The sequence below is a fragment of the Rhinichthys klamathensis genome, unplaced genomic scaffold, assembly GCF_029890125.1.
Source record: "Rhinichthys klamathensis goyatoka isolate OS25496 unplaced genomic scaffold, OSU_Roscu_1.1 h1tg000191l_1, whole genome shotgun sequence".
Classification (NCBI taxonomy): domain Eukaryota; kingdom Metazoa; phylum Chordata; class Actinopteri; order Cypriniformes; family Leuciscidae; genus Rhinichthys; species Rhinichthys klamathensis.
This window is the reverse complement of record NW_026606717.1, coordinates 662,798-688,106: the sequence shown is the minus strand read 5'-3', so window position 1 is coordinate 688,106 and position 25,309 is coordinate 662,798. Positions and strand designations below refer to the sequence as shown.

Genomic DNA, 25,309 nt, shown 5'->3' with positions numbered 1-25,309 from the left:
AGTTGTGCTGGTTAAAAGCCAAATCCACTGAGACATTTGTCAGCGGTCGTTTATTCAAACGACTATTGTTTGCCGAGGATGCTCAGTGTTTTTCCTTCTCCAGATGTAGAGATTAGCTACTGCCATAAAGGAAAAATTGAAAGGATACTACTATGACTGTTCAGGCTTGGACGAGATGACTGTAGGTTAAAATAAATCAGCAGTCAGTTAAGACATAAAACTCTAAACGGTGTCATATACGCATATCTTTTGTTTGGCAACGGGACAGCTTTACAGATTTGTTCAGAAAAAGTAGAAATTGAATCCTCAGGACTCTGAAGCTGTCTACCATATTTGCAATAGTTACAGAAGCCTAGAAAGCCAATGAAGACGTTAACTTGCTAACTGCCTGTCTTTCTCTACATTGCCTGAAATAGTTGCAGTTGTCCAGCGATCTTATACATATCTGTTGACATCTCTAAAGTTAGTTAAATATACGATATCCCTAAATGAAACTTGATTTCTTATTTGTATTTTCTAGAATTCCCACATTAGGCTACTTTATCTAAATCAGACAAATGTCTCATGCCTTATCATGCCACAGATAGGTTAAAATGACCATATTCAAAATAGCCTGTTGATCTTAAGTATGTCATCAGAACAGCTTGTTTATTTTTGGAATTGTGTTTGCTTAAAGTGCTGGGAAGTCATAAAGAAACCAAACCAATCAGTTTTGATGATTCCTCAGGATGAATGTTTTCATGTAGCCCTTGGGTCACAGTTGTGCCAAAAACTCTTGATGATCTGCACTACAAACAGGGGTCTGCTGGAGGAGCATACAAAAGAACAGTTGATGCTGAAAAAACACAGGCCTGAAGTTGTTTTGGATCATCTCGCTCTCTGCTAACTTTTTGGGCAGCCTTTTCATTACCAGTCCGAGAAAGTCCATCCTGAGGTTCCCAATGGAAGTACCGCACTAGAAACTTTGACAAGGGAACTTCGAGAACTCTGGGTTGTCTTGTCCCGAAGCGATAAGATGGGCTCTCAAGCTCTTCAGATATTGCGGCAGGGAGTGTGGGCTTCTCTGACCGGAGGATGGTACGTTGACCCTCATCAGAGTACCTTCTCGAACTGCTTTCATCTCTACCTCTGGATATTCCTCTTGGCCTTCCCCTTTCTTCTTTACATGGTGAGTTCATGCAGTAATTCTCCAGGTAAAGAATTACACCAGCACATGTTCTTGGAAAAATGTATGTAAACGTAATAATACTGATGTAATCCAAGAGCTTGAATTATTTAGGTGTCACTCATGTTGAGAAACTTTCCTTACATGGTGATCTCAAGCTTTACTATAGAAATATTTTTCTGAAACTTTGTCAAGATGCATGACAGCTGCAGATATTTCTGCTTCAGGGATATTTTCTATGGAATGTCTTTTCTAAGTGGTTACAATGAAGCAGGTCCAAGATAACATCAAACCTTGTGTCAGAGTAAAAAAAAAAAGTTATATGAATGTTTTTTTAAAACTTTATATTTGTGAGAAAATCCTGGTTTGCACTACAATGTTAAGCAGCACAACTGTTTTCAACACTAATAATTATAAATGTTTCTTGATCACCAAATCAGCATATTAGAATGATTTCTGAAGGATCATATGGTCATAGTGATCAATTTGACACTGGAGGTGTCTCCAGTTTCTGCATGCTAAAAATTCAGCTTTTTCATCACTGAAAAAAACCCCATTTTAAAATACATTAAAAGGAGTTATTTTAAATTGTACTAATATTGTATTTTTAATCAAACGAATTATGCCCTGATGAGCATAAGAAACTTCTTTCAAAAACAATTTTTTTTTCTACAGACCCCAAGTCAATGCAGTATTTTAAAGTTTAATAAAGTTCCTTCAAGGCAACAGCCTGTTTTAAAGTTTTACAGAACGTTAGTACTTTACAAGCACAATCAATGTTAATGATCAGATATACAAGGAGGAATCATTACATCAGTCTTCAGGAAGACATTCCTTTGCGTCCATTTTCTCAGTGTGGCAACCGGTTGATGATAATGCAGAAAAGCTTGTGGATAAACATGACATGTTATGACATCGATTCGCTAGTGATACTTTTCACTATCAGGTGAACTTCCATCTTGCTGCTCTTGTAACACTCCTAAGTTGACCGTCAAACATATTTTATTGAATATGTTAATGTCATCAGACAATGATTTTACTCAGTTTTATGTCAATTGCATCTAATTTTATATATTTTTTTATATAGTTTTATATATTTGTCATGTCATTTTTAATGTTTATTAATTTATCTATTTCTTTACACTGTTCTTGCCATGAAAATACTTATATGCTGATAATATAGCATAAATTAATACATTTACTATTACTTGCACTACTGGTCAAAAGTTTTAGATCGGTAAGATTTTTAATGTTTTTAAAAGAAGTCTCTTCTGCTCACCAAGGCTGCATTTATTTGATTTTTAAAAAAAAAAAAAAAACAGTAATATTGTGAAATATTATTACAATTTAAAATGACTGTTTTCTATTTTAATATATTTTAAAATGTAATTTATTCCTCTGATGAAAGCTGAATATTCAGCATCATTAGTCTTCAGTGTCACGTGATCATTCAGAAATCATTCTAATATGCAGATTTTATGCTAAAAAACATTCATTATTATTTCCAATGTTGAAAACAGTTTTTTTTTTCAGAATTCTTTGAATAGAAAGTTCAAAAGAACAGCATTTATTTAAAATAGAATCTTTTCTAACATTATAATTGTCTTTACTGTAACTTTTGATCAATTTAACTCCTTGAATACAAGTATTGATTTCTTTTATTTCTTTCCCCCAAAAATAAAATAAATTCTTACTGACCCCAAACTTTTGAAGGGTAGTGTTTAAAGCTTTCTATTTCAGATAAATGCTGTTCTTTTGAACTTTCTATTCATCAAATAATCCTGAAATAAAAATGTAAAAAACTGTTTTCAACATTGATAATAATCATAAATGTTTTTTGAGCATCAAATCATCATATTAGAATGATTTCTGAAGGATCATGTGACACTGAAGGCTGGAGTAATGATGCTGAAAATTCAGCTTTGATCACAGGAGTAAATTACACTTGACTATATATTCACATAGAAAACAGCTGTTTTAAATTGTAATAATATACAATATGACTGTTTTTGTTTTGATTTTTAATCAAATAAATGCAGCCTTGGTGAGCGGCAGAGACTTCTTTTAAAAGCATTAAAAATCTTACTGATCTAAAACTTTTGACCGGTAGTGTATGTTGTAGCCTATTTTGCACACAAGCGTATTATGACATTGCTCAAGTCCATTGTGGCCTACATAAGGTGCAGTGTATGAAACGAATTTGAAATTGGTGCAACCACATTGATGTGATTCTCCTCACATTCTTTCTTTCAGGCCCTTCCTGCCAGTTTAGTGGTGGCTGGTGTGTACTGCGCTGTGATAGCGGCCTTCTTCACGGCCATAAAAGCAGTGAATTTCCGACTACATGCCATGTTTGACTTGGGTGAGATTGTGGAGAAGAGGCAGGCCTCGTTCGCCACTGACCCCCATAGAGTGGAAGAAGGAGAGGAAGGCTCTGGCGCTCACGATGGAAGCCAACACAGGTACAGTGTATCTACATTACTACATTCTTTTTCGTTTTCACTTATCTATTGCTCAATTCAGCAAGTAGACAGAATCAGTTTGTAGAGCATTACAAGCATCATGCTACTGAGTCAGATGTTCTTCTGGGATTTGTTGTTGGTTAACATCTGTTGATGGTGTCGAGCAGTCACAGTCAGTTTTGGCTCATGTCGGCATGCCTGTGCCTACAGGGACAGTGGTGTCGGTGTGGAAATGACGGTGTTCCGAAAAGTGAACTCCACCCCTCCTGTACGCTGCAGTTCCCAGCATTCGCTGTTTGGATTGAATCAGGTGTCGGTGAGGATATTGTTAATGCCAAATGTCACATGTCCTTGAGCATTATTCTCCTTAACTCGTAGGAATTTCCTCTGACTCGTTTTCTTTTCTTTTGCTCAGGAGTTTTTACCACATCTTGAAGACCCTGGAGGCCCAAAGGGTACATTGTTGTTATTATTGCTTTTTTAAAAACATACACCACCAAATAGTTAACATGAACTGGTATGCTTGTTTCAGTTCTTCTCTGATTTTTATCATTTTTAAAATTTCAGATATTAAGGAGCTCATACGGGAGCAGGGCACTAATAATGTGATCGTAACCTCTGCACATAGAGACATCCTTCGACACAACTCTCAGGACAACACTAGTAAGAACTGTCCCTTTACTGCTTCACTACATTAGTGTTGCATTGGACAGTTCCCTAGACCAGTGTTTCCCAACTTTTTCTTTTTTTTGCTGCAGCACAATTTTGATAAGTAAAAAATCCCACGGCACACCTCTATGTAAATATATAACAATATTTCACAAACATGCATTGGTTCAAATGGCAAATTAGATCTCTAGATATTATATTAAAAGTAGTTCTCACATTTTGAGCTTAAAGGTCCTTGCACACTGAGTCCGAAATTCGCGTCCGAAATTTTCGCACATAAAAAAAAAAAATACGACCTCACCTTATGTCAATCACGCTTGCACACTGCCTCCGAAACTTTCGTCCGTCATAAAAAAAATCGAATCGGGTTCGATTTTCTGCGTTTTTCGCATCCGTAGCAAGCAGTTTGAATGGTGTTTTGACAATTCAGAGCCACCAAATCACGTATACGAAAAAACGCATAGTATCGCATACGAAAATTTCGGCCTCAGTGTGCAAGAGCCTTAAGTCAGGCAGGAATACAATAAGGTAATATACAGTAGGTAGCTATATGATGATGTTGGCGATGATAAAACAACAACTTTACATATCTCTCTCTGGCAGAGACCTTGCTTTAAAAAAAAAAAAATTATTGTCTTTATAAATGGTTAGACACTTGCATGTTTCATTGTAATATTAACATTTAATGAAAATCAAGCTCACATGTAGTTACAAGGTTTTTGACCAGTGAGTGACAGATATTTTGTTCGTCACCGGAACAGCCGCATCTGAGGCAGTCTAAATTGTGGTGGGTGGATTTATGAAGTTTGCCTGACAATTTGAGGAGCCGAAGGAGTTACAAGGTTTAGTCACAACCTCTTTTAAATGCTTTTTATTGGTTAAATATTTGTAAAACCCACATGCAGATGTAAAGGATGACCAATAGCATATATTTTATGAAACAAAAATGAAATCTAGAGAATGCAAGGTTTTGGACTGACAGCGATGATATAATCTTATTTGTAGCATTTCTTTTTTTTAATTTGATAATTTTCCACGGCACACCTGACAACAGTGGTTGGGAAACACTGCCCTAGACTTCCAATCCAGAGAGCTACAGTGGCAACCCATATTTTCAGCATCCTTGGTTCAAAAAAGTCAAATTCACTTATCTTTTTTTTTTGTAAATGCCTGTTTAGGATCTTGCTGTGAATGTTTAAAAAATTTGGACCCGTTTAATCAAAATGATAAAAACTTAGGTGGCATTTATTTGCCCACATGGTAATATCAATCAACAACTGATGGATAGAACACCATACTAGAGTTTTTTATTTTTTTATAAATGTACATCACAATACAGAAGAAAGGATCTGTCACTACTTCCGTTTCATCACAACTTTATTTAGGAAAAAGCTTTAATCTAAACCAGCAAGCTATGAGATGAACCATAACATTATAAACTTTAATTTGAAGCCAAAAAGTTTACAGTCATTCATTATATGTATTAAATAATTTGTTGCATGTTTATTGCAAAATATTACAAGATATTACGATTTTATAAATTAAGTTAACTGAATTAATTGATAGCTTAAAACCATTGGATATGTTTAAGATTGTTACTAGTGTCAAGTTGTGTACATCTAAACATCGCTAATCTGCTCAGTAGTAACTGGACGCTTTTTGTCGTTCCAGGTGTGGCGCCATCCTCTCTGGCTGTGGATTACAGAGGCCTAATTGGTGTGAGTGATGTAATGTCTGGAGGGTTTAGTAGCTTGCACCCAGCAAACTGTCCTTCCATCCCACCGTCCCCCTCCAGCCAAGAAGATGGAGATGAGAAGGACCAGGTGGAGAATGGGGGTGTGGAGCAGCTATCTCAGCAGAGCCCTGATGGGGAGGGTCTAGGAGGCTACTCCCCCCTTGGACCTTCAGCTGATTCTGAGAGCCTGGGAGATGCTCCCCTCAGCCCTCTTATCAAGAGTAGCTTGAGCGAGGAACTAAGTGAGAACTTGTTGGGTTTGGGCCTCGACCCTGTCACTTTTGCCCCCGGTGCTGAGCAACCAGGCAGCCGCACTGGAGTGGCCCTGACTGCTGGCTCCACTGACAGCTGCTTTAGTGGAGGTGGAGCAGCCACTGACAGAGAGACTCTCAGTACGGTCAGTAGCTACCGCAGCGAGAAAACAGACTCAACACAGCTTGAGAGTCCCTCGCTGGGCCAGACGCATAAACCCGTCTCTAACGCTGCTTCCACAGCTTTGCCTCAGGGTAAAGGCCCCTATCAGCAGCCTGGAGACGTGCTGCAGGGTGGCAGCGACACAGATGACCTGTCAGACAGCGTGCTGCTACGCTCACCCTCCAAAGAGCTCTCCTCTGGGCAGGGCCTGGACAGAACTCTGGTGGAGGGGGAGGACCTTCCCCCTTTGCTTTCAGACATTGCACAGCCCTCCTTACAGGACTCGTCGCCGTCTAGCAGCGGGCGTTCTGAGACCTGCGATCTTGACAGTGGCATCCCTATACCCCCCCTTCCTCCTCCACGCCAGGCCAGCTCTGTACCGTCAGGTTTGGCACTGGGCTTGGTCTGCTCAGAGCCTGCTCTGCCGGTCTCTGCCCCGTCCTACCTCCTAGCAGAGCCACCATCTCTGCAAGCTCAGCAGCAGGTGGTGCGACCTAAAGATCTGAAGCTGCTACGTGCCGGGGGCAGTGTGGGTCACCGCCCCGGTCGCAGGAAAGCTCCACGCAAACGAGGTGCTCCTGGCAGTAGCAGTTTCGACTGTGGCTCCTATAGACGGCACCAAAACCGTGGCCAACACAGAGACTACATCCCTGTACGCAGTCGGCTGGGTGCCAAAGCCTACAGCGAGAGCTTGTTCGAGGACTCCAGCGACGAAGACGATGGCAGCGATATGAGTGCAGGCTCTAGCCTTGGATCCCAACGTCGCTTCAGCTCTGATGACGAAGACGATGATGAAGATGATGATTCAAGCTCCTCTACCTCCTGCTACTCCCCCGATCTGGCGAATGCTTCCCAGCCTGGCCCCAGTCAGTTACCTAGCCCTGGAGAGGGGGAGGAGCCTGATGCAGTAGGTCCCTCCCATTCGCGCAGTGCTCAGCGCTCAGCCAGCACAGCCAGTGCCAAGACTCATGCCAGAGTGCTCAGCATGGATGGGGCTGGTGGGGGTTCCAATAACACAGGGACCCTTGCATCTACTATACTACCTTTACCCCCTTCTTCCAATCCTGCCCCACGTCCACTCACCATCTCTAAATCAGACCTGGAGGCTCGGACGATGCACTCGGAGGCTTTCTCCAGGATACATCATAGGATAGACTCACTTGGGGGCTCCTGGGCTGGGAACCAGACGGGCTGGAGGGCAGGAGAGCTGCTGGAAGAGGGGGCAGTAGGAGGAGGTGAGGAGCAAATAGATTCATTCTCAGCACTTCTTTTCTTGCATTTCATGTGCAAAAATATTTAGATTTAGGATTTTATTGTGGTATGTTGCTCTTTATTTTTTTGGTCATGGTGTGTGAGACCATCATACCACATTTTATTCACCCAATATTTAGGCTGGAAGTTTTTTTCTCTTAATATATTATATTTACATTTTCCTTTTTCAGTAATTATTTTTATGTACTTTTAATTGATTAACTCATAATTTCTGCTGAAGTGATTTTTTTTTTTATCATGGTGTATAAGACCCACATTATTCACCCTCGTTAGGCTGAAAAAAAAAGAATATTTTTTTTCATTTCAAATATAAAAAAATATTATTAAAAAGGAAAAGTGCTAATTTATATAAGTTATTTTAAATGATTTCTGTTGTAGTTAATATTTAATTTATTTTCTTTGCCCTTTAAAACTGTTTGCCTGTTGCTTTTTGCCCATGTAGCCCCAGAGGAGGGAAGTAAACGTGACTCTGTGAGCAGTGTGAAGAGGACACAGGCCATTCGCAGGCGACATAATGCTGGTAGTAACCCCACCCCACCCCCCTCCGCCATGGGCTCTCCTCCCAGCTTACAGGACCTCCAGAGAGTCCGCACCTCCTCTCACTCCCGCACACGAACGCTCCCCTCCGCCCTGCACTTTGCCGCCTCATCTCTGCTGCTGCTGCCCCGCAGCGGTGTTCACGAGGCATCCACCTTTGACGACACCTCAGAGGGAGCTGTGCACTACTTTTTTGATGAGAGTGGTAAATAATAATTTGTGCTTCACTGACTTGTAACACTAATTTAATTCTGGTTTAGTTGTTTCTTCAATTGGAATTATCTAATTTCAGGAGTAAAGAGGTCATATACTTTTGGGCCTGCTGGTGGAGGATATGAGGACCCAGTCCAGTAAGTCTTAAAACTTGTACCATTGGGATAATATTCGGAAGTCTCCTAGTGTTTGACACGTTTTCATTGGCTCAGGGAGCGTGAGCGACAGTCACAGTCCTCCAGCTTTACCTCCACTGATGTCCAGGAGGTGGCGCCGGTGCTGTCCATGCTGCAGCCCAGACCGGTGGTCCTCCAGGGTATGCAGGTTCGCAGGCTACCAATGGATATGCCAGAGGTGAGACTTAACGCTTCAACATCATCAAAACGCATGTTCCATTTCACAATCCTGCTGATTGTGTTGATGTTTTTTCTGTTTGTAGTTTGACCTAGATCACGAGTCCCCTCACGAATCCCAGGAGAACACGCTGATGATTGAGGAAAAGGCCAAGCCTAAACAGTATTACCGATTCTGGGTGCTGCCGGGGAAATGGTTAAGAGTTCGTTACGACAGGCTAGCATTGTTGGCCTTACTGGACAGGAATCGACGAGTTGGCGAGAATGTGTTTGCGGTGGTGTTGGCCTGCTTGGTGGCATTCCTTGGTTTCCTGCTGCTTCTCCAGGGCTTCTTTAGGGACATCTGGGTTTTCCAGTTCTGCCTAGTCATTGCCAGCTGTCAGTACTCCTTGCTAAAGGTCAGTGTGAGAGTTAGCATTTTTAAAATGGTCCTTTTTTTTTTGGCATCTCTTGTTCGTCAAAAGATAGCAATGTGTCGAGTGTTAATACATTTTTTTCCTTGTCCATTTCAGAGTGTACAGCCTGATGCAGCATCTCCAATGCATGTAAGTAAATGGCTGTTTTTCAGTCTTCTCTTTTCTTAGACTTTCACAGTCAAAGACTAGCCTATTACCTTTGATGTGGTCTTTATTGCAGGGCCATAACTGGATCATCGTGTACAGCCGACCGGTGTATTTCTGCCTGTGTTGTATGCTCATCTGGGTGTTTGACTTGGTCGGCAATTTGGACAGTATGCTGCCTTTCACCCTCTATGGGGTCACCTTCTTCTCTGCCCACTTTCTGCTCTATGCTAGAGACATGCTCATAGGTCTGTTCACTATCATTCAAAGCCAGTTCTGTTAAACCTCTGTTTGAGTTGTGCATAATATAATAATGGTATTATTCATGTGTTTTCTTCTGCAGTGTTCACCCTCTCTTTTCCCGTCATCTTCCTGTTTGGGCTTCTACCTCAGGTCAATACATTCCTCATGTGTTTGTTGGAGCAGGTGGACATGCACATTTTCGGTGGAACTGGTGAGGCCTATATTATACATTACTAATGCTATAGCGGTAACACTTTACAATAAGGTCCAATCATTTAACGTTATTTAATGCATTCATTAACATTAGCAATGAGCAATATATTTGTTACAGTAATGATTAATCTTTGTTAACATTAGTAATAAATACAAATGTCAGTTGTTAGCTCAGGTCCATTAAATATTAACATATACAGATTAAGAGATGATATTAATAAATGTTGAAATTAACATTATCTGAGAAAGTAATACATGCTTTAGAAGTATTTGTCATGGTTATTTAATTGTTAGTAATGTTAACAAATGGAAACCTATAGTACAGTGTTTCTCTAGCTATGCTGTTCCTGTTCAACTGGTTTGATACAGGTTTGATTCACAGGGAGCAGGCATACTAATATTACATATATATATATTATTGCACTGTAAGTATGAGATCGTGTCATTTGTGTTGTGTATTTGTGTTTCAGCCACCACAAGCCCCCTGTCTTCAGTCTACAGTCTGTTGCGCAGTATGTTGGTGGCAGCTCTGGTCTATGGATTTTGCCTTGGTGCCATCAATGTAAGTGGGATGCTGTTTGTCTCTTTTACAACCAACTGTGTTTATTAGTGCTTCCTTTACTCATTTTATTTATTGTGTGTAGGCTCCGTGGGGAGAGGCTCATGTCCCGGTGCTCTTCTCTGTCTTCTGTGGCCTCCTCCTGGCCTTGTCCTATCATCTGAGCAGGCAGAGCAGTGACCCAACCATCCTCTGGTCAGCCTCACCACACATGCTGTTGACTTCCAAATCATCTCACTTCCCCAACAGCTCTGTGATTGACATCTAACATGTTTTTCCACCCTGTTCACTGGGCAGGTCTCTGGTCCGCTCCAAGTTCTTCCCAGAGCTGGAGAGCCGGACACCAGAAGAGCCACCATTAGAGATTAAAGACCCTCTTCCAGAGAAATTACGTGACTCTGTGGTAAAAGCTCTCTCCATCTGGATTTATCTTTTGCTAAATAAGTGTTCTAATGGTTTTTAAATGACTCCCCTCTCTGACTCTGCAGAAAGAGACTCTTCACTCAGACCTGGTCATGTGCCCTCTTATGGCCATTATCACTTTCGCCATTAGTGCCAGCACTGTCTTTATTGCTCTGCAGGTTAGTAGGCTATCCAGAATGTGATTTTGAGTATGTTAATGGTTTCATAGTGAGATCTTGCTAAAGAACCTAGTTCTAATCTAATCCAAGGACTGAACATAATTTCTAGTCTTGTAAAGGTGGGAAGTCTCGGTCAGTGTAGCGAATCAAGAAATTAATTTCCATAAACAATTTTTCTAAATCATTGCGTTTTTAATTTGTGTTTTTTGCACTACTTTTTAGCCTGCCCTCAGTTTCGTCCTGTACATCTTGGCGGGGGTAGTGGGGTTTTTCACACACTACCTCCTGCCTCAGCTCCGCAAACAGCTGCCCTGGTTCTGCTTAGCCCACCCTGTGCTGCGGTCTCGAGAATATAGCCAGTTTGAGGTCCGAGGTGAGTAGTCAAACCAACACGCACACATTAATGCCTGAAAATCTGAACAAGTGTGATGGACTGATCTCTCTCTCTGTCAGATGCTGCTCAGCTCATGTGGTTTGAGAAGCTGTATGCTTGGCTGCAGTGTGTGGAGAAGTATTTCATCTACCCGGCTGTAGTGCTCAACTCCCTCACTACTGAAGCTCATACTGTCAGCCAAAACCCTGACAAACCTGGAGCCTAGTAAGAACAAGATCATGCAGAATCCTTAAGATTTCTCTGAGTCCTAGTGTCGAGTGAAGCTTAACACTAGCTGATGTTACTCTGTTGTTTTGGAAGTTTTTGTATCCCAGGTTTTCAATGTGGTCTCAGACTTGCACAGTGATATGGTATCCTTTGTCTGTTTCTTTAGTGGCCGTGCTCTGTTCATCTCGGTGGCTGGGATGAAGCTGCTTCGTTCATCCTTCTGTGTCCCGTCTCAGCAGTATGTCACTCTGTGCTTCACCGCCCTCTTCTTCCAATTCGACTACCCGCGCTTTTCACAGACCTTCCTCCTCGACTACTACTGCATGTCCATCCTCTTCAGCAAGGTCTGAGCATACAGTCACATCTCTCTGAGATTTAAAGGGGCCAAATTCAACACTTGTAACATTTAGATTCTGTCCCTCAAGTCCACTTATAATGTTATGCAAGGGGTCTAATTATCACAATCTAGTTCTTACATCACCAGTTCCACCTTTTCTATACACTACCATTCAAAAGTTTGTGGTTGGTCAGATTTTTTTATGTTTTTGAAAGTCTCTAATACTCACCAAGGCAGCATTTATTTGATCAAAAATGCAGAAAATTGTGAGACATTAAAATGTAAAAGAACTCTTTTGTGTTTTAATATTATATTTTAAAATGTAATTTATTCTTGTGATGGCAAAGCTGAATTTTCAGCATCATTACTCCAGTCTTCAGTGTCACATGTCCTTCAGAAATCATTTAAATATGTTGATTTAGTGCTCAAGAAACATTTCTTATCAATGTTGAAAACAGTTGTGCTGCTTAAAGGGGTCATGAATTGTATTTATTTTTAATAATGTTTTCAGAGGTCGACTTATAATGTTAAGATTTTTACATAAAAAATATCTAGTTTAGATGTTAAGCTATTTTCTATTTGTGTTTTTGGCCCTTTCTTTCAAACTCAGTACTTTCAATACTTGGAAGTAAACACCCAGTACATTGAACTGGGTAACAGTTTTGCATATTAAAATAATTTTTGACATTTAAAAAAAACAAATCTTGTTACATAGTTGAAACATTTTCCAACGATGTGAAACATTTATGCGTATTATGTATGCTTAAGTCTTGGTTGTGGCATATAAAGTTTAAGTATGAGTTATCACAGTTATAGTTGAGAAGATAACTTCGTGACAGCATAAGTTGTGTAAACAGAATTAGTTTAGTGTAAACAGAATTATGAACGTACCATTATTTGTCGTTCTTATAGGCGCCGTGATTCATCCTTTTCGGTTAAGTGAAAAATACGTACATTGTCATTTGCAGTGTTTTAAATAAAATGAAGTGTGTTGTAATGTCTTACTGATGACAAAACAGATGTCGCTCAAAGCTTTTATTCAGGATTACAGCGAATGGCTTCGATCAAAACAATAACAAAAACAGCATTCTCTACGTGCTTCCTTCCGTATCCAGGAAGTCCCCATAGTAACCCCATAAATGCAGAAGCAAAGGGAAGCACAGCAAATCACAATGCTAATCAACTATTCTCAGTTTTTCTGTGGCGCTACAGTATTAATACTCAGTACATATAAAAAAAATCTGTAACAGACCAAGCAATAGTGCCACATGGTAAAAACATTACTCACACTTGAGTGTTTGCGACATTGCTGTCGAATCCAATAAAGTCGTCACTGCATCATCTTTTATTTTCAGTCTCTCTGAAAAGCCTGTTGAACTGTCTTGTTTAAAAATTATTCTGCAGTAAAATGAAGCGAACAAATGAACTGTCTTACTGACACTTTCTGACTGGAATTTAATAATAAAGTTTATCCACTTTCTTTGTTAGGATCGCAAAGACTGTATTTCTACAACTTGTCACTGCAAAATGTCTTGTAATCCTCAGAGGCATCTCTATCGTTTTGTGGCTGGAGTAATACTGTGTTTGCGTCTCTCGTATGTACTACTAAATGACATGCACGAATCGGTGGCCAGGGCTGAAGAGGCAATGATGTAGAAGTAGGCGTTGATTTTGTTCTGCAGAGGTGGTCTTTCATCGTCATAATGTGACAAAATCCAAAACAAGTTATTTTGAGTTCTGAAATATCCAGGATATTTTTATAGTACAATAACCTCTTATGTCAAAAAATCAAGAAAAAATTTGATTTCTCAATTCATGACCCCTTTAATATTTTTGTGGAAAACATCATGCATATAATAGAAAGTTCAATAAATATGAAATAGAAATAGAAATCTTTTGTAACAATATACATTTCTTTACTGTCACTTTTGATCAATTTAATGTGTCATTGCTGAAGAAATGCATTAATGAGAAAAAAAATATCGTACTGACCCCAAACTTTTAACGGTAGTGTATATAGATTGTTGAAGCATTACATGTCTGCAGATGTTTTTTTGTTGTTGTTTTTTATAAACATCAAGATTAAAATTTATATGTGTGAATGTATAATAAGGAAAGCGTTTATATAGTCATTGAACTGGCTACCGTTTCTTTTAAGGTTTTCACCATTATCTAACACTTTTTATTTTCACTAGTTAATTCTGGTGTAATTGTTATTGCAAAATAATAAAAATCAATTAGATATTCCCTATAAACATTCTATTTGAGTGACATTTTTGAATGTTTGTATGTACTGTATTACTTGCACTCTTGCTGGAGTGTGGGGTTTTAAAGCAGAATCTCAAGACTGATGTTGCTGTCATCTCTCCTGTGTGTGAGCAGATGTGGGATCTGCTGTTTAAGCTGCGTTTTGTGCTGACCTACATTGCACCTTGGCAGATCACATGGGGTTCTGCTTTCCATGCCTTCGCTCAGCCATTTGCTGTTCCCCGTATCCTTTACCAGCGTTACTCTCACAGAGACCTGAATGCTGATCTCACAACTTTACCCTGGTGTTGTTAACATGTGCCCAGTGGGAGTGCTGCCTTTTCCTATAGCACAACTGTACCATTGGTTTTGTTCTGTGCCACATTTCACATGTTCCTCCTCAGCTGGTTTAGGTAGTTTGCACACTTTTCCAATTGCTTTGTCCATAACTGAGTTTGAGTTTGTTTGTCCCCACATCTTTTTCACACTCCGTATGTTTACAATGTCTTGCTATACAGTTGTTTTTTGAAAATGTCCCTTAACATTGATTTGTTCTCAGATTCTGCCATGCTGTTTGTGCAAGCTGTGTTTTCAGCTCTCTTTTCCACTCCCCTCAACCCTGTGCTAGGCAGTGCTGTTTTTGTTACTTCCTACACTCGACCTGTGAAGTTCTGGGAGAGAGACTATAAGTAAGCCTTCAGAAATCTCCTGCAAATGTCAGCTGCGTTGTTTGTTTTGCTAATTCAGACCCTTTAATTAGAAAAGTTTAAAGATGTGACTTGAACCCTTAAATATTATTTTGTCCTTCAGCACCAAACGGGTGGATCACTCGAACACACGTCTGGCTACACAGCTGGACCGCAACCCTGGTATGTGTTATTGTATCTGATTAATACAGACCTTTCATTTATGTATTTTCCTTTTAATCTGTCCTCTAATTCTCCCTTTATCGCTTGCTTGAATAGGTGCTGATGACAACAACTTGAACTCTATCTTCTATGAGCATCTGACACGCTCTTTGCAGCACTCGCTATGTGGGGACCTTCTGCTGGGCCGCTGGGGAAACTACAGCACAGGAGACTGCTTCATCCTCGCCTCCGACTACCTCAATGCTCTCGTACACATCATTGAGATCGGCAATGGCCTTGTCACTTTCCAGCTCAGAGGCTTGGAGTTCAGGGGTGAGCCGTGTTCCAGGAAAGGGACTGCGCAATTTTTCTTTTTCTTTCTGTTCACCTGCTGACTTTGTAAATGGTTACAGAAAAAACTGGGCACGCACACTAAACCGCTAAGGATCACACACTACCAGACGGAGTCATTTCACACACAAAAACTCACACAGAAACATTTGCCTTGTGGGTCATATAATCACGACAAATGAAAACAATGTGTGTTTTACATTGTCTGACTGGGTATAATCATAATATGAAGCTAAAAAAAAATCTGTACCTGTGCCCCATCTTATACTCAGGAAGAATCAACACTAGTTGTCATGTACACTCTTAAAATTTAAGGTTCCAAAAGGTAGTTTTTGGAGTGATGTCAGTAAAGAATTTTTTTCCCCCCCAACGAACCTTTTAGTCAACAGATCTTAAAAGAACCATATTTTTTTCTTAGTGTGAAGAACATTCTAAAAATCCAAAGAACCCTTTTCTGCTATAAAGAACCTTTTGTGGAATCGAATAGTTTAGAATAGTTTTGGTACGATATATAAGGTTTCCGATACTGAACTGCAGCTCATTTACCTTGAACAGTGTATTTTCCTCTCTTCATTTTCTCTTTTCTTAAATGACTGTTTTCAGGAACGTATTGCCAGCAGAGGGAGGTGGAGGCGATCACTGAAGGGGTGGAGGAAGATGAAGGCTGTTGCTGCTGTGAGCCAGGTCATCTCCCCCACATGCTCTCCTTCAATGCGGCCTTTGGTCAGCGCTGGCTGGCCTGGGAAGTGGCTGCCACCAAATATGTGCTGGAGGGCTACAGCATTAGCGACAACAACGCAGCCTCCATGCTTCAAGTGTTCGACCTGCGCAAGATTCTCATCACATATTACGTCAAGGTCAGTTCCTATCAGGCGAATGACCCAAATAAAACCACCAGTATCTGTGTTTACATGGACCCTAATAATCCGTTTGTAATCGCACTAGTTGACTTATCCACAGACACCTTGTTTTGGGCGCACAGGAAGGGATGTTTTTACGGCTTGATAAATATAAGCAGCACGGCACAAAGCATCATGTCCTCGTCTCCTAATTAGGACCCGAAATAGATAAATATTAAGTCTGCTGTTTAAAGCGATGACAGGATGATGTTTATTATGCACCAACAGCGGTAAACTGTGTATTCATGCAGTTTGCGCATGTCAAGAGATCAAATCCGATTTGCAGCTTGTGACGTATAAATGCACAGCAATCCAATCACTTTATTTACCTTTCATGTAAACACTGTTTGGATTCATCATTCGGAATGATTTCATTCTGATTGAGACTAAATGGGCCCATGTAAACGTAGCTACTGAGATACAGAGCAGTGATCCAAGTCTCTCCACCACAGAGTATCATCTACTATGTGAGCCGCTCACCCAAACTGGAGGAGTGGTTGGCCAACGAGGCGGTGCAGGAAGCGCTGCGGCCCTGCCTCAGCCCTTCCTATGTGGATAGTGACCCCACCTTCAACCTGAACATAGATGAAGACTATGACCACCGTGCTTCTGGCATCACTCCCTTTTCCTTCTGTCTGGTGTACCTGGAGTGGATCAAATACTGCAACAGCCGCAGAGAAACGGTATTTTAAAGACCGCTTTGCTGTTTACAGTTGCTGACTTGTGGTCTGGTTATATGGGAGTGAAAGATGTAACTCTTGTTTTTCTTTTCTGTTACAGCCAGTTGAGAGTGAGAAGGATTCCCCTCTGGTTACACTCTGTTTTGGGTTATGTATTCTGGGCCGTCGAGCTTTGGGCACTGCCTCCCACAGCATGTCAGCCAGGTAAGTGTTCAAACCGATTACAGTGTTTTTGCTTAAATCATTTAAATAACATAAGTTGTCGGCCTATGCACCATACACACATTCAGCATTTTTACAGAATGGCGTTTCTTCTGCTGCATGCCTTAATTTTTATTTGTGGGCTATTCAACTAGCCTTAGCTATTTGAAGTCTGATTACAAATAGCATAATATTACCTGTTAAATAAGATGTTTCCTGCTGCTAAAAAGCAACATTCTACTTAATTAGGGCCCAAGCACTGAAAATGTTGCATCAGAGTAATTGGGCATTAGGTAGCGTATGGGTGTAGCGGGGAGCTCTGCAGTGCCTAATTTTTTGCGATACATAGGGCTGGGTATCGTTTAAAATTTGTTTAGATGCAAATACATTGATACCGGTTCCTGAACATTATTTTTTATATACCAATTTTATGAAATCCGTTTTAACAAGATTACATTACATATTACCTAAAAAATAACTTTGGGTTTATTTTTTCAGTTTGTTGACTTATTATAGACTCATATAGGCCACTGGGGGGTGGAAAATATGCCTCACGCTCAAGCGCGTGTGTAAAGCTTGCCGCAAAGCACTGGCAAAAGTAGCCTAATGATAATGAATGTGTCGGGGAAAAAATGGCAAAGAGATATTTTAGTCGTTTATTAATAAACTAGTATTTTCTGAGTCAGTGTTGACTGCAAAGATGAAGTTGACGTTGCTGACTCGCCATCTCCGCAGTATAGTGAATGCGTGTGTGTGTGCGCCCCATAGAGAGAAATGCACCTTTCATTTAGATTACATAATCAGAGCATTTTTTTTGGTTTCGAATTGGTTCGTTTAAAAGTAGACATTTCAAGCATCCTATATGGCTATTTCTCATGTCTGTGAGGCAAGTAACCTATACGCTGAGTTTCGATTTATTTATGTGACGCGCTCCAGTTCTTCTTGCAGTCGAAGACGGAGCAACTTTCTGCTCTTAAGTTAATTCCGTGCACTGTCAAATGCTTCATCAGATTTGTCGTTGCTGGTCTTAGCAGCAATTATCTTGTCGCTAAAGTTAAATAACTAAAGTTATTTTATTTTTATTATGTCTCTATACCTCATATTGCTAGTTGGTGCATAGTCACTGCTCATTTGCCTAAAGTAAAACATTTATCAGCCTTTTGCATTTGCTTGGCACACCAACTTTATATCACTACCGTTCATGTTGCTGTAACTAACAAAGTCTTGTTGACCATTTATGTAAACATGGTTTTCTTGCAATGAGATTTTTATCAGTGGAATTTTGTTGATGTAACCGCACCGATTCTCTTGTACATTCAGTTTGGAGCCTTTTCTCTATGGCCTTCACGCCCTGTTCAAGGGTGACTTTCGCATCACCTCTCCCAGAGACGAGTGGGTTTTTGCAGACATGGACCTGCTGAACAGGGTGGTAGCTCCAGGTGTACGGATGTCCCTCAAACTGCATCAGGTACAGCTGAGGCATTCATCTATCCTCACTGATATCACACTTTATTCAGGTTTCTGGGGTAACGCAGTGATATTTTCATAGCCTGTACTAAAATAGACTTTTGGTGAGTTACAGTTCACACCACATGCTGTATAAAGTAAAAGTAGTCTGATGATGCAGTTATTTATATAAAATTATATAAAATGGCTCTCTGGAATGCTGGATTCTAATTTTGTCTTTCCTTCACTCTGTCCTTTCCTCCACAGGATCACTTCACCTCTCCTGATGAGTATGAGGACCCAGTGGTGCTGTACGATGCTATAACAGCTAATGAAGAGAAGATGCTGATCTCTCACGAGGGTGACCCTGTTTGGCGCAGCGCTATCCTGGCCAACATGCCTTCTCTGCTTGCTCTCCGCCACGTCATGGATGACGGCAGCGACGAGTACAAGATCATCATGCTGAACAAACGCTTCCTCAGCTTCAGAGTCATCAAGGTGCTTTGCAGCAGAAGCCTGTTTATTAGCATGTATATTCTGTTGACTGTAAACATGTATTTTATCATGACATTGATGTAACTATTCTTTCACTGGTGCTTCCTTCAGGTGAACCGGGAGTGTGTGCGCGGACTGTGGGCCGGACAGCAGCAGGAGCTGGTCTTCCTGCGGAACCGGAATCCTGAACGCGGAAGCATCCAGAATGCCAAGCAAGCCTTGAGGAACATGATTAACTCGTCCTGTGATCAGCCCATTGGATACCCCATCTACGTCTCCCCGCTCACCACATCCTACGCTGGGGCCCATGTCCAGCTGCGCTCGGTCTGGGGAGGCCCCATCAGCCCCCACAACATTTACACCTGGTTCATCAGCAGCTGGGACAGGTCGGGCGTCGAGAACGAGCATGCACTCTGCCGTGTTACATCACATTTTAGGTGTCTAGTGTTATTTATGTATATTCTCTCTGCTCTCTTCAGGCTTCAGAAGGGTTGTGGTGCCGGATGTAACAGTGGAGGGAACATTGAGGATTCAGACTGTGGTGGGGGCTCTACCTCTATCAGTAACAACCCTGCAGCTCATCCTCCACAGAGCACAACATCCAGCATCCCTCAGCCTCATCCCACTACTTTACAGCCCTTGATGGGTACGACGCCTGCTTCTCAGTTAATGTATCTCTGTCCACCTCCAATTAATAAAGCAATGATGTGTGCAGGCTTAGTCTTACTCTTCCCTACCTTTCTCAAGGGACTGACAACCCGGTTGGACCTTCCTGGCCGCTACATCCCCAGCCCCTCCCACTTGCCCTGCTCAGCCAATCAGAGGGCAGAATGGATGCAGGGCTGGTTAGCTCCTTGCAACGCACCTCTTCCATCCATGGGCTTTTGGGGCAACACCTGTCCAGCTCCCAGCTGTCTTTCAGTGGTTCAGTGGCCCTCCCGCCGGTAGACCGCTTCTGCCCCAGTAGCCTGCAGGACAATCTATGTCACAGGGTGTCTCAGAGGGGCCTAAGCCTGGGTCAGGGCAGCGGGCTGCACTATGAGGCCCTGTATAACAAATGGAGTCTGCCAGGGAGGAAAGGATTCAACGGACCTGCTGTAATGGAAGGGGATGGTTCAGCATCACAGAGCATACGCACACAGGTAAAGACTAGGGGTGTCCCGAGCAGGGCAGATTAAGCTACTTTTTTTTTTAACTGATCGGTATTGGCTTTATTTGGCAAATATCCTTTACTTGTTGCCGATGCAGTAGCAGTAGGTGGCGGAAAATGCCCCCCTCACGTGGGTTTGCCAACTACCATTAAAAGGAAAAGTAGAAGCTCAAATGTCCGTGTGTAACATGCGAGTACCAGGTCTGTTCAAGTGCGTTAGAGAGACACGGTCAAGCTTCAGTGTTTAGCATATTTGTACCAGGTACGGTTTGCGGGTGCGCACTCGAGTTCGAAAAACAGCATTCACATCAGCCAAACGAACTGATTTCTGATGTCAATCGAACCCAGGTGCGCACCAAAAATGCTAGTGTGAAAGCAGCCTAAATAGGGTCGTCCCGCGTGACGTCACGCCATTTGGAGCAGCCATCTTGACGGTATAGAAAATGCTAAACCGCCGGTGATAATACAGCTCGTCGCAAAATATTCCTATCATTTTCAAATACCAAAAGCTGATCTATTTAACACTTCTTTAAATCGTTAGAAACACAGGTTGAGACAACAGTCTCAATGACAGTTTATCATACTACAGTGTCACTGCATGGTAGCCTAGTTAACGTTACAAGTATAAAAAAAGTATTTAGTTTTTCTTGGATCAAACTAGATTCAACAAATTCATTTAAGATACACTTAATCTTGTTGGTGATTTTGTTTTGTGTTTTTCCCTGTAAACTCAGTTTAAAAATTATTACAGGTAAGTTACTATAATTTGGTGATAAAAATACATTGACCAACCTTTGCGGTGATGATTTAAAAATCCTTCCCCGCTGACGTCCAAATCAAAGAGTTGCTGACCCATCCGGACTCGTTATATCGATAGCTTTTGTATGCTTTTAATGAAGCTCCGGTGTAGCGTGATGGTAAGTGAATAAGGTAGCTGTCATTCATGAACGATTCGTTCATTGCGTCTGTCCAACACGATCTCATGAACGTGCGTATCTATACCACGAATTTAATTTATCGTGCTATTTATACGCCAAAAATGTTTTTTTTTGTTGCGTGCATATGCTACGCACTGTAATCTCTTGGGTAGGATTAGGGATGGGGAGTGCGTGCGTATTAGGCTACACGCTAAATAATAGGTGGATATGTGTTCGGGGAATTTGGCGGTTAGAAGTATAACGTTTAAAGCCACTTGACTTGAATGAACGAAATGACTCGAAAAAAGATTCGTTCATTTTGATGAACGACTTCGAACAGGAGAGTCAGTAAAATGATCCGAATTTCCCATCACCTCAATGTCAGGAAGTTTTTCCTACACATTTAATGCCTGTAAAAAGAACTTGTGGTGCTTCATGGATCTATGATTCCTAATTCCTTTATCTTCCTCTTGTATATTTCTTTTTGTGATGCTAATAATAAGTGCGATGACATTACGTGAAGAGTTGTCTGACGGCCGCTGCGCTAATAATAGATAGTGGGGGGAAAAAATCGATTCTGTTCAGTATGGAGATATTTTGCGCACGCAAATACGTATTGCAATATTTAGGCTAATTATATTAATAATTATTTTATTAGTATAATAATATACTAATAATATATTATTACACCATATAATACACGCAATATCAATACTGTAGCGCAAAGTATTGCAATATTTAGGCTAATTATAAAATGATTATACTAATAATTATATTATTAGTATAATAATATACAAATAATTATATCATTAGTATAATAATATACTAATAATATATATTACCCACGGCTATTGCCGTTGAGTAGCTGACGGATGTATTCCGTCAAAATGGCTGACGCGCGGCTAGGGGTCACGTGACTGGGAGATCCCTATATCAGATAGTTGACTTTTTTTTAATGACATGTGGTGCAAGACCCCACAAATGAATTAATAACATTTTGAAAAAAATCTCTTATTCAGAAAATTATACTCTTATTCAGCAAGGACACATTCAATTGATCACCAGTGACTGTAAAGATCTGACAAAACTACAGAAGCAGAGAGTGCTACACGGGTGTCTTTACGTAGCCACTGGTGCTCACTGGATAAACTGGTAGAGGTAGACATCAAATTATGAAGATGAAATACTCCAAGGTACTTACGTGGTGAATTAAAAATGGTAAATGGACTGCATTTATATAGCGCTTTCACAGACCCAATGGCCACCAAAGCGCTTTTACATAATGCCTCACGTTCACCCATTCACTCACTCATTCATACACCGACGGGCCTTTAATTAACTGGGATAAATCAATTAAAAACAGTTAAAAGTGTAGATTTATGCGTTTCGGCAAGACGGCTGTAGCTGAAATGCGTAGATCTACACTTTTAATTTGACAATAAAAAAAGTATCATTGCATCCCTAATTACTGTTGTACTAAATCTCTTATCAAATAAATGCAGCCTTGGTGAGCATATAAGGGACTTCTTTCAAATGTTTTCCAACCTGAAACTTTTGGTGTATATACATAAAAATTAACCCATTAAATTTTTACTATTCCTAGCCTTCGCAGCCTCCCCTTCCTGTCCTGCCCATTGATGTCAGCCCAACACTGGATCCAGTGGGCACAGTCGTACCCTCTGAGACCACGCCCCTTACATCATCAGACCCGCCCAGTGCACGGGAGGAATCTACAGAACTGCCTTTACTTGAGCACCTCCGCTGAGCCTTCACTGCACGACAGGTACAGCTTGGATCAGACTAGCCCATGGTCATCCTCACCATCCAGAGAGCGAAAGAGCTGGGAGGAATTAAAGCATCTTCGGTCAGTTCTGCATATATTAGGATGTTTCTTGCAAGTATACTTAAACACATCACCAGATACGCAAGCACACTAGAAGAGTGCAGCGTAAGTAATGAACTCTGGACTGAGCTCTCCTAAGCTTCTTTGGCTACTGTTTTGGCCTCCAGGCCCATAAGCCAAAAAAGTGGACAGTCAGTGCAATCTTAAGGGATTTTTTTTTCCTTCTTACAAAAGGAGGTTCAGGTCATTTAATCAAAGCAAATCTGTGACCTGTACCACCAGCAGTAACAAAAAGGGAACTCCTGTAGCAGCCTTAAACCTTCTAAAGCTTTTGTTTTTTTCCTCAAGCATCCAGTCCATTGCTAAACATCCACAAGCCCTCTGCGTCAGCTGTATTGTGCAGGATTTTTCTTTTAATCTCCCTCCGATCAAAGCCCAGAGCTTTCCACCACATCAGCCACTGTCCTTTCAAGACCAAAGGACTCTCACAGTTATCATTTCATAGCGAACACATTCCAGAAAAGACATTTGATCACGTCGGTGGCCCATCAGACAGCCTCACGCTCTTAAATGACACAACCACGACCATTCTTCAGTGAGCTTCAGGGATAAGACTTGAATACACACACACATGTACTCGCTCTCATACGCACTTCCCCACGTAGTTTACAGCCAGCTCAGGTGAGGATGGAAGGGCCTGAGTTTTGGGGGTGAAGTGTAGGACAACTGGGACAGGATAGAAGTCATCAGACTGGTTGTCTGTCTTTTTCCCAATCCTCTTTCTTTTATTTCTTTACACATCCCACAGGAAATCAGATTACCTTCTTAATTCCTAAACTGCTGCCTACTGGATGGGCTCTGGTGATTTAGTGAGTAGGCCAGAGCACGTGAGGGCTTCATGGCCTCCCGTCAGGCTTTTTCTGCTACTGCAAGCGCCTCCCTCTCTGCAATACTACTGCTACTGCACCACCCCCTCTACTACTAATAGAACTAACTACTGCTTCGACTTCTAAACTCCAGCGTTTTAGTTGGAAGAACTTGATGGGGGAGTAAAAACAATAAAGATGTACCGATTCTAAAGACAAAGATTTATTTGATTGCTGATCTCAAATGAAGATGGATGGAGTGGCTGTTTTTTGTATTGATTGTGCTGATACTAGCTGGACATGAGTGAACTGTAAGCTTTTCCCCCCATTCTTGAATCCACCTGATTGTGACTTGCAAATTCCCTATCTGTGTGTAATACAACTGGAAATGTAGATGTCATTATATATCTGCTGTTGGGCGAACGAAGCTCAGACCGCCTGCTTTGGAAAGCAGGGCACTCACTGCCTCTACAATAACAAACATATCAAATGCTCGCAGTCAAACAATACACCATTGACATCAGCCTGGAATAGCTGCGGCATGTCGATGTAAAGGAGCTTGGAATATCCTGTGAGCTGTTTAAAGTGGTTTTCAGATTCAGAAAGCCGGTTCAATGCTTCTTCACCATATATAATTTCCTAGCTTAAAATGATTGACACGGCTGAGCTGTGCTCTGAAAAAAGCTTTGCGTTGAAGGATATGGTTTGAGAGTCAGCATGTGGGGGCCGCCATGAGAAAATGGTGCCTTACGATTTGACTGGGTTTCAGGTGGAAGAGAAGGATTTTTGCTGGAGAGTAATGCGGTTTCATGCAAAATAACAATCGAAGTGTTTCTCTACTGAGCGGCCCTTCATTTTACAATGCTGACACATTCAAAACAGACGATTCGGTCCGATCAATATCAAGTTTTGACGTGATTCGAGTCTCTAGCTTCGTTTAGTGCCAGTAGAGGCAGTTTGCACCGATTTGATCATGCTCACTTTTTCATACTCTCACTTAAACCACCGATTGTTAATGGGTTTATAACACTGAAAGTATATAGAGTCTCTGCCCATCACAGACCATATCACACGTTGTTTGAACACTAAGCATGAAGTCTCTCTGCGAACCATGCAGCCTAGTCACGCTCTCTAGGTCATTTCAAGCCTGCCAAGCAAACTCTGCTCGTTCACAGCCTCTTGTGGTGACCTTTAATAGCTATTGAGCGTCTGGTTCGAGGCCGATCAAACTCTTTCTCTCTTTCCATCAGGACCATTACTCTCATCTTTAGGGTAACTTTTCCAAAGCAACAGGGAGTACTTCTCTTACTGGGAGAAAGCACAAGTTACTGGATAGTCTTGGGTGTCAGTGATTTAAAAGGGATCTAACCAATCTCTGCCATATATGTACAGCATGTTTTGTATATAAATATATTTAAAAATATATATAAATCTATTTTATTATTATTGGAT

General features: G+C 41.1%; 1 protein-coding gene across 3 annotated transcripts; it reads left to right on the top strand.

Annotated features, from left to right (window-relative positions):
• LOC130095297 (pecanex-like protein 3) lies at positions 1 to 23,442 on the top strand. Of its 3 annotated transcripts, none has more exons than XM_056261994.1 (33): positions 1 to 1,168; positions 3,419 to 3,627; positions 3,838 to 3,937; positions 4,043 to 4,082; positions 4,195 to 4,290; positions 5,968 to 7,680; positions 8,160 to 8,459; positions 8,547 to 8,604; positions 8,680 to 8,821; positions 8,907 to 9,218; positions 9,333 to 9,365; positions 9,457 to 9,628; positions 9,724 to 9,834; positions 10,307 to 10,398; positions 10,481 to 10,590; positions 10,693 to 10,798; positions 10,884 to 10,976; positions 11,199 to 11,349; positions 11,430 to 11,574; positions 11,744 to 11,921; positions 14,297 to 14,405; positions 14,721 to 14,850; positions 14,972 to 15,030; positions 15,127 to 15,342; positions 15,964 to 16,217; positions 16,712 to 16,942; positions 17,040 to 17,143; positions 18,461 to 18,608; positions 18,854 to 19,084; positions 19,193 to 19,467; positions 19,561 to 19,727; positions 19,829 to 20,223; positions 22,752 to 23,442. In XM_056261994.1, exons 1-33 carry the CDS (start codon positions 1,016 to 1,018, stop codon positions 22,911 to 22,913), a joined length of 6,795 nt encoding a protein of 2,264 aa, XP_056117969.1. In that variant the 5' UTR covers positions 1 to 1,015; the 3' UTR covers positions 22,914 to 23,442. The 3 variants fall into 3 exon arrangements, with proteins under 3 accessions (XP_056117969.1, XP_056117970.1, XP_056117968.1); XM_056261993.1 differs by having other exon boundaries at positions 2 to 1,168; positions 3,838 to 3,943; XM_056261995.1 differs by lacking the exon at positions 4,195 to 4,290 and having other exon boundaries at positions 3,838 to 3,943.
• The last annotated feature ends 1,867 nt before the right edge of the window (positions 23,443 to 25,309 follow it).